This window comes from Fulmarus glacialis, unplaced genomic scaffold (genome assembly GCF_000690835.1).
Source record: "Fulmarus glacialis isolate BGI_N327 unplaced genomic scaffold, ASM69083v1 scaffold31516, whole genome shotgun sequence".
In the NCBI taxonomy this organism is placed as follows: domain Eukaryota; kingdom Metazoa; phylum Chordata; class Aves; order Procellariiformes; family Procellariidae; genus Fulmarus; species Fulmarus glacialis.
Window position 1 is genome coordinate 2,530 of NW_009217977.1, and position 11,510 is coordinate 14,039.

The following is an 11,510-nucleotide window of genomic DNA, read 5'->3' on the forward strand; positions in this document are numbered from 1 at the left end:
ATTGCCTGGGGATAATACCCTGCTCCCAAAGGAGCAGGTGGACTGGCGAGTGTGTGACACAATACGGCCTGGCATTACGGCCCCGGGGTAAGAACGTGGGAAAGCGTTTGCCATCATTATAATCAAACTTCTGCCTGATGTTGGGAATGTCAACATCTCAATGTGCTGCCTTTTCCCAGGCTGTGGTGAAATTAAGCACAGAAGACTGATCCCAGGAAGAGATAATGCTCTGTGCCCACGACCAAAAGAGAGGTTGAAAAGGAAAAGATGCAGAATTAGAGGGACTAAACCCTTTCATTGACATTAAACCGTGCTTAGATGAATACAGTACCAGATAATTTTCAGGCAACTAAAGACTAAAATCAAGGGAAGAACCTTTAAAACAATTTGCACTAAGCAGTTAGCTTGAAATATTTTCCTCTCCATTGTTTAAATACTTAAAATCCCTCTATAAGTTATATTCAGAGCTCTTCCTTGCTTTTGTTTGGCTAATCTGGACTTTCCTATGGCAGCCCATGACATGTAATGATTATGATGCCTTTCCCAAACATGTCCTATTTAATTTCATGCCACTTTGCAAATGCCTCACTGTTCCCTTGGTCCTGAGTCTCCATGTAAAGCACCGAAATATATTTTCCCTTTACAGACAACTGAGATGCAGTGAAAAGTCAATTCTTGTCTATTACTTTGCTTGTATTATCCCACCTGCAGAATGTAAATACAGGTGCTAGGATATCCTGTGGCTCTGTTCAGTCTTGGGCTTTCTCAGTATATGTGCCACGTGTATTGCAATGAACACAGGTAACGAAGTGGAAAGGACCAGATAGAATCCAGGATTAAAAATGCCTTTTTGAGATTTTTTTCAGGCTATTCTAGGTTGCCTGCTCAGGTCTGCTGTCCCCTCAGCACAATCCAATACAAAGCTAGTCACATTTAGGATCTGTCAGTCAGGCATGTGAGGCCTCGTATTGACAAATTCCCAGTTATGCTTTATGGTACATCTGTTTCAGCTGTAGTATGTGGAGCTCTACAGGTTTAAGGGGAGCAGTGCACGGGCATAATTTTTTTTCCTTAATGCATGTTCCATGATCAGATGCTAGAACGGGGAGTAAACCTAGATTGTCGCTAATAGGCTAGCAGGTTGGGGATGTTAGTTTTTGAATACCTGTTTCTTACTACAACAATATTCATGAAAACCCTATTTCCTGTGTCTGCCTTTCAAAACCAGAAAGGAAACCTTTCATTTCACTGTCAACTGCAGTCAGCCTGTTTCAGCTGCCCTCAGCATCCCTCTCAGCTAGGGCCAAAACCTGTGTCTCTGGGTACACAGATAGCAACAGGTCCAGCACACATAGGGTTGTTGCATAAAAAGATATGATCCTGCAAAGGATGATCCTGTAACTAGTTATTAACCTGAAGCTTACAAAGCCCCTTTTAACTTCCTGGCTTCTCCTGGCAGTGATTTTCATAGGTCAGCCATTCTCCCCTCCTCCCTTTCCAGCCCAAAGACATTTTACATTTAGATGGATTGCTTAGGGTGTGACAATTTTAATTGTTGATGATTGTCAAAAACCTATAATTGAACGGGGAGTATGAGTCCTATTCAGAATCAGTTCCCTGAATTATTTTGTCGGCTTGTCATCAGCAATATTATTTGCAGCCAGGGCAATCCCTGGCTGCGTGTACTTGTGCCGTTATTGGAGCTTGAAGTCAAGCACAGGGCTTTGTGCATCTCTCAGGGTCACGAGATGGAATGGACAGCAGGTCCTGCCACGCACCGTATGGGACAGAATATGTTTGCAGCAGCAGCGGGCACAGTGAGATGGGAGGGAAGCTTTGACCCAATTTTCAGTTCTGGAAATATGAAATGAGTGGTTTTAAATAATGCCATCCTGTCCTCAGCACAATGCCCCTGGACTCCACAGGGCTAAACCAGCTCCCACTGATTAAAGCATTATCCCTTCCTTTAAGTGCTGGGCAGATGGTGCAGCAGGCGTTAGCTTTCTTCTGGGGACCCACAGAGGCACACTTCTTTTGTTGACAGTTTAACACTGTGAATGGGGCAATGTGGGAAATCCTCGGAACTGTGGACTCGCACCATCTGATGTGAATGGTGAACCAGGCATGCTGCCTTGCAGCGAGCACACAAAACAACAGCCCTCTGGGCTCACCAACTCCCAGCTTCTCTCCCCCTCTCTCTGTCAGTTGAAAAGATAGCAAATCTTCCGTTCCCCCCTTGCCTGCTTCACCTACCCTCTGTATACTGTTGATGGATAAAAGAGACACCTCCCGCCCTGCTTTGGTTTGATTATTAGGTCTGAAAACTTAAAGGCAACAATACTTCCCAACTGATGCTTCAGAATAATAAATTGTCTAGGCTAAGGCTGTCCCTAGAATATATTCATTATGGAGCTGGGTGCAGTACGCACTTTCTGCAAGGATTTCAGTAAGGAAAAAAATCCTGTGCTGTAGGCAGTCCAGTTGCTTTTTGTTAAAAGTCTGCAAGTACTTTGCTCAGTTTGGGCTCTTTTAAAATTCAGCTGTTAGCACAATAGTCTGTCCCACTGAAACAGGTTTGTGATCCAAATCCTTGTCACTGTCCTTCATATCTGTGGGAGGAGTTTGTGCTTCTCTCTGACTGTTGTGGCCAGAGTGAAAGATTGATTGTCTGAGGCTCAGAAGCATTCCATGTTTTTGGAATGAAGGATTAAAAGAAACAAATCCCCCAAATTGCCAAACATGTGGAATTGACTAAATAATGTGACACAGTAATTCCCTTCTTTGGAGGATGGTGTGAAATCTGGACCTGCTCTTGAGAGATGACAGCTACGCTGTGGACAAAGAGGCTTGCGTTCTTAGTGGCCTTGTTCCTCTGTAAATCACATCACAGTCATGAGTCAGTCTTCAAAATCGCACATGAAAGGAGGGAGGTGTCTCCACTCTCACTTGCTATAGATACTGAAGAGGGTAAGGGGAAACAGAAGTCTGCAAACAATTGTCAGTGTCTGTGCTTACAGACCTTGCATGTCAGGCAGGAGCCCTAGCTTTTCCTAAGGCAAGAACAACCACGTTAATTGTCTCCAACTGTAGATGCTCACCATTTGACCCTGAGCTATGGTGTGCAATCTGTGCGCCATAGATTGAGTTGAGTTGAGGAACGCCCACAGAGGATCCAGGAAAGGTAACTAACCAACCCCAAGACTATCATCAGTAGGCTTGTGTTCATTGTAGTCCATAAATCAAAACAGCTGGAGGACCGCTAGCCTAGGAAATAGGTACTGGGCCATGGAGCTTTCTGCTCCTGGTTTGTAGATGGGGATTTCAGCCCAGCAGACTGTTTCCACAAAAGCTGCTACTACTTGTAATACCAATTGGCAGCTTGCTTAGCCCATCTGATGCTTACCTTTCTGTGGAGGGGAACCCAGTGTATTGCAATGTAGCAACAGGTCTGGAGGAAGGTGGACTGTCAGAGAAGAGTACAGAAAACCAGAATTTCATTGTCTATGTTATGCAGATCCAAAAAGCAGAGCTCCTGTATGTCTGGGACTGTATTTATAGCACACAACTTGATGGCTTAAAGCTTTCCTTTCTATATCACTTTTAGAGCATTTTTATTTTAGACCATTTCCTACATTCGTGTCAGCCTGTCTCACAAATGCTATTGGTGGTGTTTTTAAAGAAATAATTACGATTTTTTTTTTTCTGTGCCTTCCTTAAATGGTTTAAAAATCTTTCTGACAACCCCTCTCGAGACACCTATTTAGTGTCAAAGAGCATAATGTTCCCAAGTTTTAAAAGGGCTCTCGCATAATACTGATCGATCAATGTGCTCCTTGGGAAAATAGCTCTCCAGATGGTCTATCGGGACAGGAATTGCTGGTCATCACAATGCAGAGCCAAAAAGCGTCACTAATGTGGGCTGTTGTGAGGCACGCTTCCTTTGTGGTCCCTTTGAATGTCATAAATAGGGAAGAAAGTGTGGGAAACTCTGAGAAACTCAGGCCCACACTCTGAGGTTAATAGGGGCTTTGTCAGGAGAGTATTCCTGGGCTGTGGGATCAGCATAATAAACAACATCTTCCCTAAGGGTGGGAATGTGTTGGAGCAGGGGAGAGTCACCCCAGGGGACAGCGGAGCAATAAGCAGCTTTGCATTCAATTATTATAAGTGATAATAATCAATAAATTGTAAACATAACCTTTGCTGTGCTAAGACTGGTGAAACCGGAGGTCTGGCTTTTAACTCTCAAGTAATTGGTAAACTAAAGCCCAGAGGGGCAAGTCTTTGGCTGGCAAAAAACAGAAGCAGTGCACTCGTACCAGCCATGTGCTGACTCCCTGGAGCAAATGGAGGCTTTCTGGTGGGGTTTGCTTTCTTCCCCCTGCCCAGAAAGGAGGCACTTACCGTTTCTCTCCCTTACACCACTCTGCAAACAGTAGGACTGAATCTCACGTACACTGACAGCTAGGCATGATCGACTCCCCCGCTATAGCCAGAGAAATGTAACGTGGCCTCAGTGCAAATGAGAATCAGACCCTGTGGTTTGAATGACAGTAGCCGTGTCTCTCCAGATGGATGCCAATATGGGTGGCAGGAGTTCCGGGCTGAGAAGTCTGACTGTGATCTCACATGAGTTTTGCGCAGTTGTCATTCCTGCGGCCTGTTCCTGTGTTAGCCTAGAACTAGAGGGACTGGGTTCAAATCCAACAGTCTTCAGTTTGTGCAGCTCTTCTTTGGTTTCCTTTTCTCTTTTCCGTTTATGCTGTCAGTTTTAAGCAAACTGCAGTGATGCTGCCAACTGTGACATTCACAACGTGGTTTACTTGAGTGGTAACACATTAGCTGCAGAAGATACCCGTCCACATAACAGCAGCAGACTTCTCCGTGCCATGTGTGACCCTGTTGCCAGTCCCTGTGGTGCATAGTCAGGTTGCGGTGTGCTTTGCGGCACATTGCATTTTGACTGAGTCTGAACTCCCCCAAACTCCCTATCCGCAAACTGCCTTAATTAGGCTTGATTTAAAAATGCACAGGCATGGATGAACAGCTTGAATTTTGCTGGGATTCAGAAGCTTGTACTAATTGACAAAGACAAGTTGAGCACAGCAAGGTGAAGTGACTTCTTCAAGATCGCTAAGCAACCACAAAATCTAGAAATATCTCTTCTGAATTATTTAGTACTTCATTAGGAAGAGCAAATCTATCTGCAGCATTGGAATCAGCCCCGATGAATTGCAGAACTGTACCAAAACCCCACCTTGTATTGCACTGGCAGACAGATGAAGAGCACTCAACCAGCTCGTGCATTCAGGGTAAAATAATAACCAAAATGATCCATGCAACCGTAATGAGGTAGAGCAATATGTTCTTGACCTGGCTAGCTGGCTTTTTGGTCCTTTCCATACGTATAACAAAGGGTTTCATCACAAATCAAGTGAGGACTGGCCAGGTACAGCTAGCAGTGTTTGAATGCAGTTTGATCTTGTCAGCTTAGCAGATCTGAGTTTGCTTAGTGCTTAATGAAGCAGCCATTTGACAAGATCAGATATCCTAGGTTTCCTTTTGTTTAAGGAAAAAAGCATATGCTAGAAACGAAGTTTTTCAAGGGCATCTCTCCCAGGGAATCTGAGGAGAATTAAAATTGTTGACCAATGGTGTTTCATGCTGTTACTCTATCTCTGGAAGAATTAGAGGGTTCCCTGTTATATATCCAAATCAATGTGTTACTGTGGTTAGATAATAGTTTTGTGAACTGATTATTTGTGCAGATTTATTTTACTTTGAAGAGAAGGGCAAATAAAAGGTGAACAGTCCCCACTGAACGCCTCTAAGGAAAAGTGAGTGAATGTTACTGGGGAAAGTGCTGTGTTTTGGAGAGATTGTTGGTATTTCAGGTGCTCAAGGGTGGCTTCTCATGCTTTTCTTCCTGCTTCCCCAAATACTTTCTGAATCCCTTTTTGCTTGTTCACCTCATCCATTCCCTCTTTGTGCAGCTGTGTGGGAGAAGGACAAGCACACCCTTTACAAGAGGTGCTGATCTTCCTGGCGTCACTGGAGCGCGGCTGACTTAATCCTCGGGAGACAGGAATGACGTGGCCTGCACACAGAGAGTTGCAGAAGAGTCGAACAGGGCTCGGGCTGGGACTGCGCAGGGATGCTGCAGTGCCTCTGCAACTCGCGGGGAGCCCGCGTTGGGTCACCCAGCTGGTGCAAGCCAGGTAGGCAGGCTGTTGTAAGTCTCTGTGTAAGAGGATATGCTAGATTTGTTTTCTGAATTGAGGTGGGGTGAAAAAATCAAGGGAGGATCATCTAAAAGAGAGACCATCTCTACAACAGGCTGGATAGAAAAAAACAGTTTCTCAGCTCCAAGGCACAGGCCCTATTGATGGCATGTTTTGGACCCTCAGGTGGATGCCAGAGAAAGAGAATAAAATGTCTGAAGAAGAGTATGGGGAAATAATTTAGGAGAGGAAATGCTTTTTCAATCTCTGCTATCCAATTATGTATACTTTTAGCCATATACGGGCAGATTTCACTTCAGTAAAGAAAGCAATTCTGTCATTGCCTAACAGAATTCCTGTTTAGGTCGCAGAAGGTGCTAAAATTAAAAGACAACAAAAACTAGTTCACCTCATTGCAGGTAGTTTCGAAGAGGAGGGTAAGATCCCCAAGCAGAGTCAGGTGCCAAACTCTTTGGAAGTTATTAGGAGTTTTGTATGTTGCTACCTCCTAAATGGACAGAAAGTATAAGACTGAACTCAAGTTGGTGGGTAAATTAATGGGGAATGGTGGAATTAATGGGGGAAATTAGTGATTTGCTGAAGTCTGAATAGGTTGCTGTTAAGTATCTGGGTCTAGATCTCTCAGTATCTCACTTCAATTTCACCTCCATTTTAATTCTTGATAACTTTTCCAGAGGTTGCTTCTTTGTAGGATCTGAAATCCTGTTCTGCCAAATGAATTTCACAAATATAAACTATGTACTGGAATGAAGGGCTCAGAAATATGACATCTCCTGATGGCTTCCCCACTGCAGGGGGGAGTCTATATGCAACACTTAGTCCAGGAGTATTAGCCATTTTAATAATTTCAAACCAAAGGATTAATGACTAAAACCATTTTTATTGTATTGTACAGTGAAGACACCAAAGTTGAACATCACACAGGATGAATACATCACAACTTTATAAAAGCTTTTTAAGCTCTTTAGCATGTTCAGTGAGTGATTATAAAGTACTTATTGCCTCCCTTCCTCTCCCTTTTCTTTAAGGTATATCACAGGCATTTCCTTTACAAAAGGCATCAATTATCCCTCAACTGAGAGTAGCACATACTGACATTAAGAGAATTTTCCGTAGAGCTATCTGTTATCATCAAATCTTTCTGTAAGAAGGTATACTAAAAATAGCATAAGAACTTCAGAAGAATTGGCATTTCTTAATAACAACTTTCACTCAAAAGGTAAAGGCTCAATAATCTCTTTACGATACAAAATACATTCTTCAAAGTGCTCCTGCTTTAGGAAGGTCAATACGTTATCTAGAGACAATGGAGCACTTGAACCAGTGACCCAGGGAGTTAGTAGAAAGATTTCCACTGGCAGCCACAGGCTCAACAGCCTTGCCAAGCAAAAGTGTGATGGAAACTGAGAGGCATTTGGCTCTCTAAATCACCGTAGAACTTGGTCCTCTCTTTGGCTAGGAGCCACCAATAAAAGCAGCAAATTTGCTGCAAGACACAAACACATTCCTTCACTATGAAGGGAAACAACCCAGCGACCCTCATTTCTTGTGACAGAAAAACAATAACTGCCCCCCTCCCACCTTTGGAAAGCAATGTTTCCTACTTCAGAGAGGAACTATTAAATCACAGGTCCCTCTAGTTTTTGTAGCTAAAACATAGGAATAAAGCAAAGTTCACCAGGTCTACCAGGGTCTCCAGATGGTAGGAGCAGCAGCCACAGTCTTCTGGGCAGGTTGCTTTCTGGCAAACAGACAGGGTGACAGAGGTGGACTACGCAGAGCAGGAGAGTACATGACATCTGCACCCATCTGAGCTTTGCAGAAATGCTTGATCAGCTGCACCTGAGTTTCCTTCTTGGGTTCATAGTAGGACAGAAAATACATAGCTTCCTTGAGGCACCGCAGGTATCCGCTGTTAAAGTCCTGCTCCAGACTCTTGTGAATGAATGCTAGAAAAGAAAGAAAGAAGCAAATGCAATGGGTTAAGACCATGACCAAAACATGGGACAGTGGTGACTCATGCATTAAGTTTCTTTCAAGAGCCTGAGTCCACGAGCCTTGCTCATGTGTCTAGACATGGTGTGGTGTAGCCCCTGCATGCTTCAGGGGCCAGGGCTGGACGGGAGGGCAGAGGCCCGTGGGAGTAGACTTTCCGTGGTGTGCAATACCTGCTCTGCACTCACTTTGGTCCTGCAGCTGGCTCTGCTGCTTCAGGTAGCTGACGGCCACTTCCAGGATGTCGGCTTTCTCCAGCTTGGAGTTGGGCTGGTGTCTCTGAAACTCCTTCTCCAGGAGCAGTTTCAGCTGCTCGATGCTGCTGTTAATCCGGTCACGGCGCATTTTCTCCACCACCGGCTTCCTCAGCTGTAAGAGAGGTGGAGCAGATCGTTAAGGATTTTCTGAGACCTGACCTCATTTCCCCTTCTGATGCCCGCCCTGATACGCACATGTTCAAAGACCCGTCCTTTTGGTAGGAGAGCTTGCGATGCTGCCTACCTGTTCCCCACTCAATTTAATTTTTAAAAATCTGTATAGTCTCCATTATCTCTCTTTAACCTATTTGTCTTCCCCCAGACCGCTTTCTCCCTCCTTATCTCATCTTTTCACATGTAATATTTATTTGATAGAGGCAGCCCATTGCATAGAGCCCAGAGCCTTTCCAATCCTGTCAAGGGCTCTACTTACTTTATTCTTTTCTTTTGGCAGCAGTTTCTCCTCCATGTGGATCATGAGAGCGTTACTGGGAGCCATTCTTAGTGCTCTCAGTCCTGGGCACAGACCCCCACGTCGGGCTGCTGCGCTGAGCGTAAGACTCCGCTTTGGCAGTTACCGACTGCCTCTATTTATACCTCCGGGAGCTTCAGCAGAGATGTGAGGCCGGGGATTGCTGGTGTTTCCCACAGCCATTCAGCCAATCCAGGCACACAGCTGAACAATAGAGGAAGCATCTATTAGCGCATGGTACATTGATTGCAAATGCCCCGGAGAGAATAACCTCCTGCCCACGCTGGCTGGTGGAGTGTGCAGCGTGGCTCTTCGGGGCTGCCCAGGGATCTGGGAAAACACTGACCCTCCAGCTGCTCCTCTGGGATCAATTGCATTCCTAAGTCCCTGCATGTGCCAGTCACATTTGTGGCGTGGAGGAGGCACGCTTTTGGGGGAAGGCGGGAAAAGAAGAAGAAGGGGAGCACTGCTAGGGTCAAAACCAACAGCACCGAGGACACCTCTCCGCTCTTTCTAGAGGGGGCACCTTACAGCCAGCCTCCCAGGTGCCGTTTGTCCATACAGTCGTTACACTTGTAATGGGTGAGCCAAAGTGTTATCACTGTGAAACGACAGGTTTGTTTGCATGACGTTTCTAAATGCTGTGGAGAATCTACAGTCAGGATGGTGGGATGTTGGATGGACAGGGTGGATAAATAGGGAATGGGAGGCAAATGGAAATGGTAACCTTTGTTTTTCTCTTCACACACCGAGGTCTGTGAGCCCGTTGCACCAGTGTTCCCATTGCCTTCATTAAGGACAGCCACACACCTCCTAGCAGAACTGGGCCCATGCCTAGTCACCCCTGTAGCTCTTTCTTTTCCCTTTTCCACTCTCTCTTTCATACAGACATTTACAAGAATGATGGTTAAGATGGGCTAAAGAATAGCATCAGATTCAACCCAGAAGCCCTAGGCCTCGGGAAGTCAGAGGCGGGTCGTAAATGGGATTTAGGAGCTGAGGGCCATCTTTGGACCTCAGCAAGGAGGTCAGTTCTGCTTCTTGCCTGAGGTTTCTGGTGCGCCCTGTTCTCACCTGACCAAGGAGCGTCACGCTGCCCCAGCGCAGGCTGGACCTGCCGCAGTTTGCAGAACATGAGATCTGAGACCATGTAATCGCCTCCCCATGTAACCTTTAGCATGTCATCCCCACTCCATTTTCTCATCTGGAAAATGGGGATAGTGCTGCTTGTTTGTATTTGCATGAAAACGTCAATAAAAATTAAGCAAACATTATTTCTTTTGTGGTAAAGGCAAGAAAAAGAATGAAGTTGTGGACACTTCAGGTCAGTTCTGATTTTGTCTTATGAGGAGAAAGCCAAAGACAATTTCTTACTTGGGAATCCTGAAGTGAAGCCTGGGTTTAATGGGCAGTTGACAGGAAGGAGGGAGGTGTCCCTGAAATAGCCAGCTTCGTGGTTTTCATTGTATGGGCCTGAATGGGCTTAGCTCTTTGTGAAGGGCAGATGTTGTCCTTGGAGCCCTTTATTCCCCGCGTTGTGGGAAAGCCAGGAGACAAGACATCTCAGGAACACTTTGAAGCAGTCAGAGGATTATGATACAAAATAAGATACAGCTCAGAGACCGTGCCCTAGCTTTTGCCAGCTATAATAAGGTGTTGCCCTTTTTCCTGTATTCTTTGGTTGGCCTTCCTCCAAAAGTTGGTGTCCTGTGTTATCCCCTTCCTAGCAAGGGAGCAATGGTGGCAGGCCTTGAAGCTAGGAGCTGACAGGTAGGCATGTACCAAGCTGGTTGAAGAGACTCTTCGGTGTCAAAAAACATCTTTTTCCCAACTCCTGAGAAGCAGCCCTGACCTTTATTGCTGTATTATAACTGATAGCCAGATGGTCTTTTGGGAGTTGGATTCTTTCCCTTTAAATCATTCAGGCTCAAGCACCGTCACTAATGTCGTGAGTAGTTGCAAGGCACACTTCTATTGTCCCAACAAGAAATGTTATCAATAGGGGAAAAGTATGGGAAATGCAGAGAAATTCAAACCCACACAGCCTGGTGCTAATAACTCCTTTGTGGAGCCTGCACTTCTGTCAAGGCACGATGAACTCGCATGGCTTTTTCACCGAGTAAGGCTGAAAAGCGCATCTTTCACCCTGCAGGCAGGGGTTTCTCAGAGATCTGTGTTTACCAGGAGAAAGGGGCAACATGGGGCAAGGGGGCAGAAACAGTGGTTCACACACAGGGGTGGGCAGCAGGAAATGAATCCCCCGCCCAGCTGCAGCACTGGCTGTCCCTGGGGCTGCTGGTTTGCTTCACCCTGCCTCAGTTTGCTCTTCTGGGAAATGGGAGTGGTGCTGCTAAACTCTTTCAGAGAGCCCTCTTGGAGTCAGGAGCTGAGCCCGTGTCTGTGGAGGGAGGTAGGCTGGGGCTGCTGGTTTGCTTCACCCTGCCTCAGTTTGCTCTTCTGGGAAATGGGAGTGGTGCTGCTAAACTCTTTCAGAGAGCCCTCTTGGAGTCAGGAGCTGAGCCCGTGTCTGTGGAGGGAGGTAGG

At 45.7% G+C, this 11,510-nt stretch overlaps 1 protein-coding gene across 1 annotated transcript; it reads right to left on the reverse strand.

Moving 5' to 3' along the window:
- Positions 1–7,925: 7,925 nt before the first annotated feature.
- Positions 7,926–8,993, reverse strand: LOC104078307 (transcription factor HES-5-like). The gene is made up of 3 exons (XM_009579887.1): positions 8,928–8,993; positions 8,426–8,606; positions 7,926–8,191 (listed from the first exon to the last, which is right to left on the reverse strand). Exons 1-3 carry the CDS (start codon positions 8,991–8,993, stop codon positions 7,926–7,928), a joined length of 513 nt encoding a protein of 170 aa, XP_009578182.1.
- Between the last annotated feature and the right edge of the window lie 2,517 nt (positions 8,994–11,510).

Excerpts from the sequence above, each read along its gene's own strand:
- LOC104078307 (XM_009579887.1), bottom strand. The coding sequence starts at position 8,993 with ATGGCTCCCAGTAACGCTCTCATGATCCACATGGAGGAGAAACTGCTG. Across the intron at positions 8,607-8,927 it reads TGCCAAAAGAAAAGAATAAA|CTGAGGAAGCCGGTGGTGGA; the intron begins GTAAGTAGAGCC and ends CCTCTCTTACAG. Across the intron at positions 8,192-8,425 it reads GAGCCAGCTGCAGGACCAAA|CATTCATTCACAAGAGTCTG; the intron begins GTGAGTGCAGAG and ends TTTCTTTTCTAG.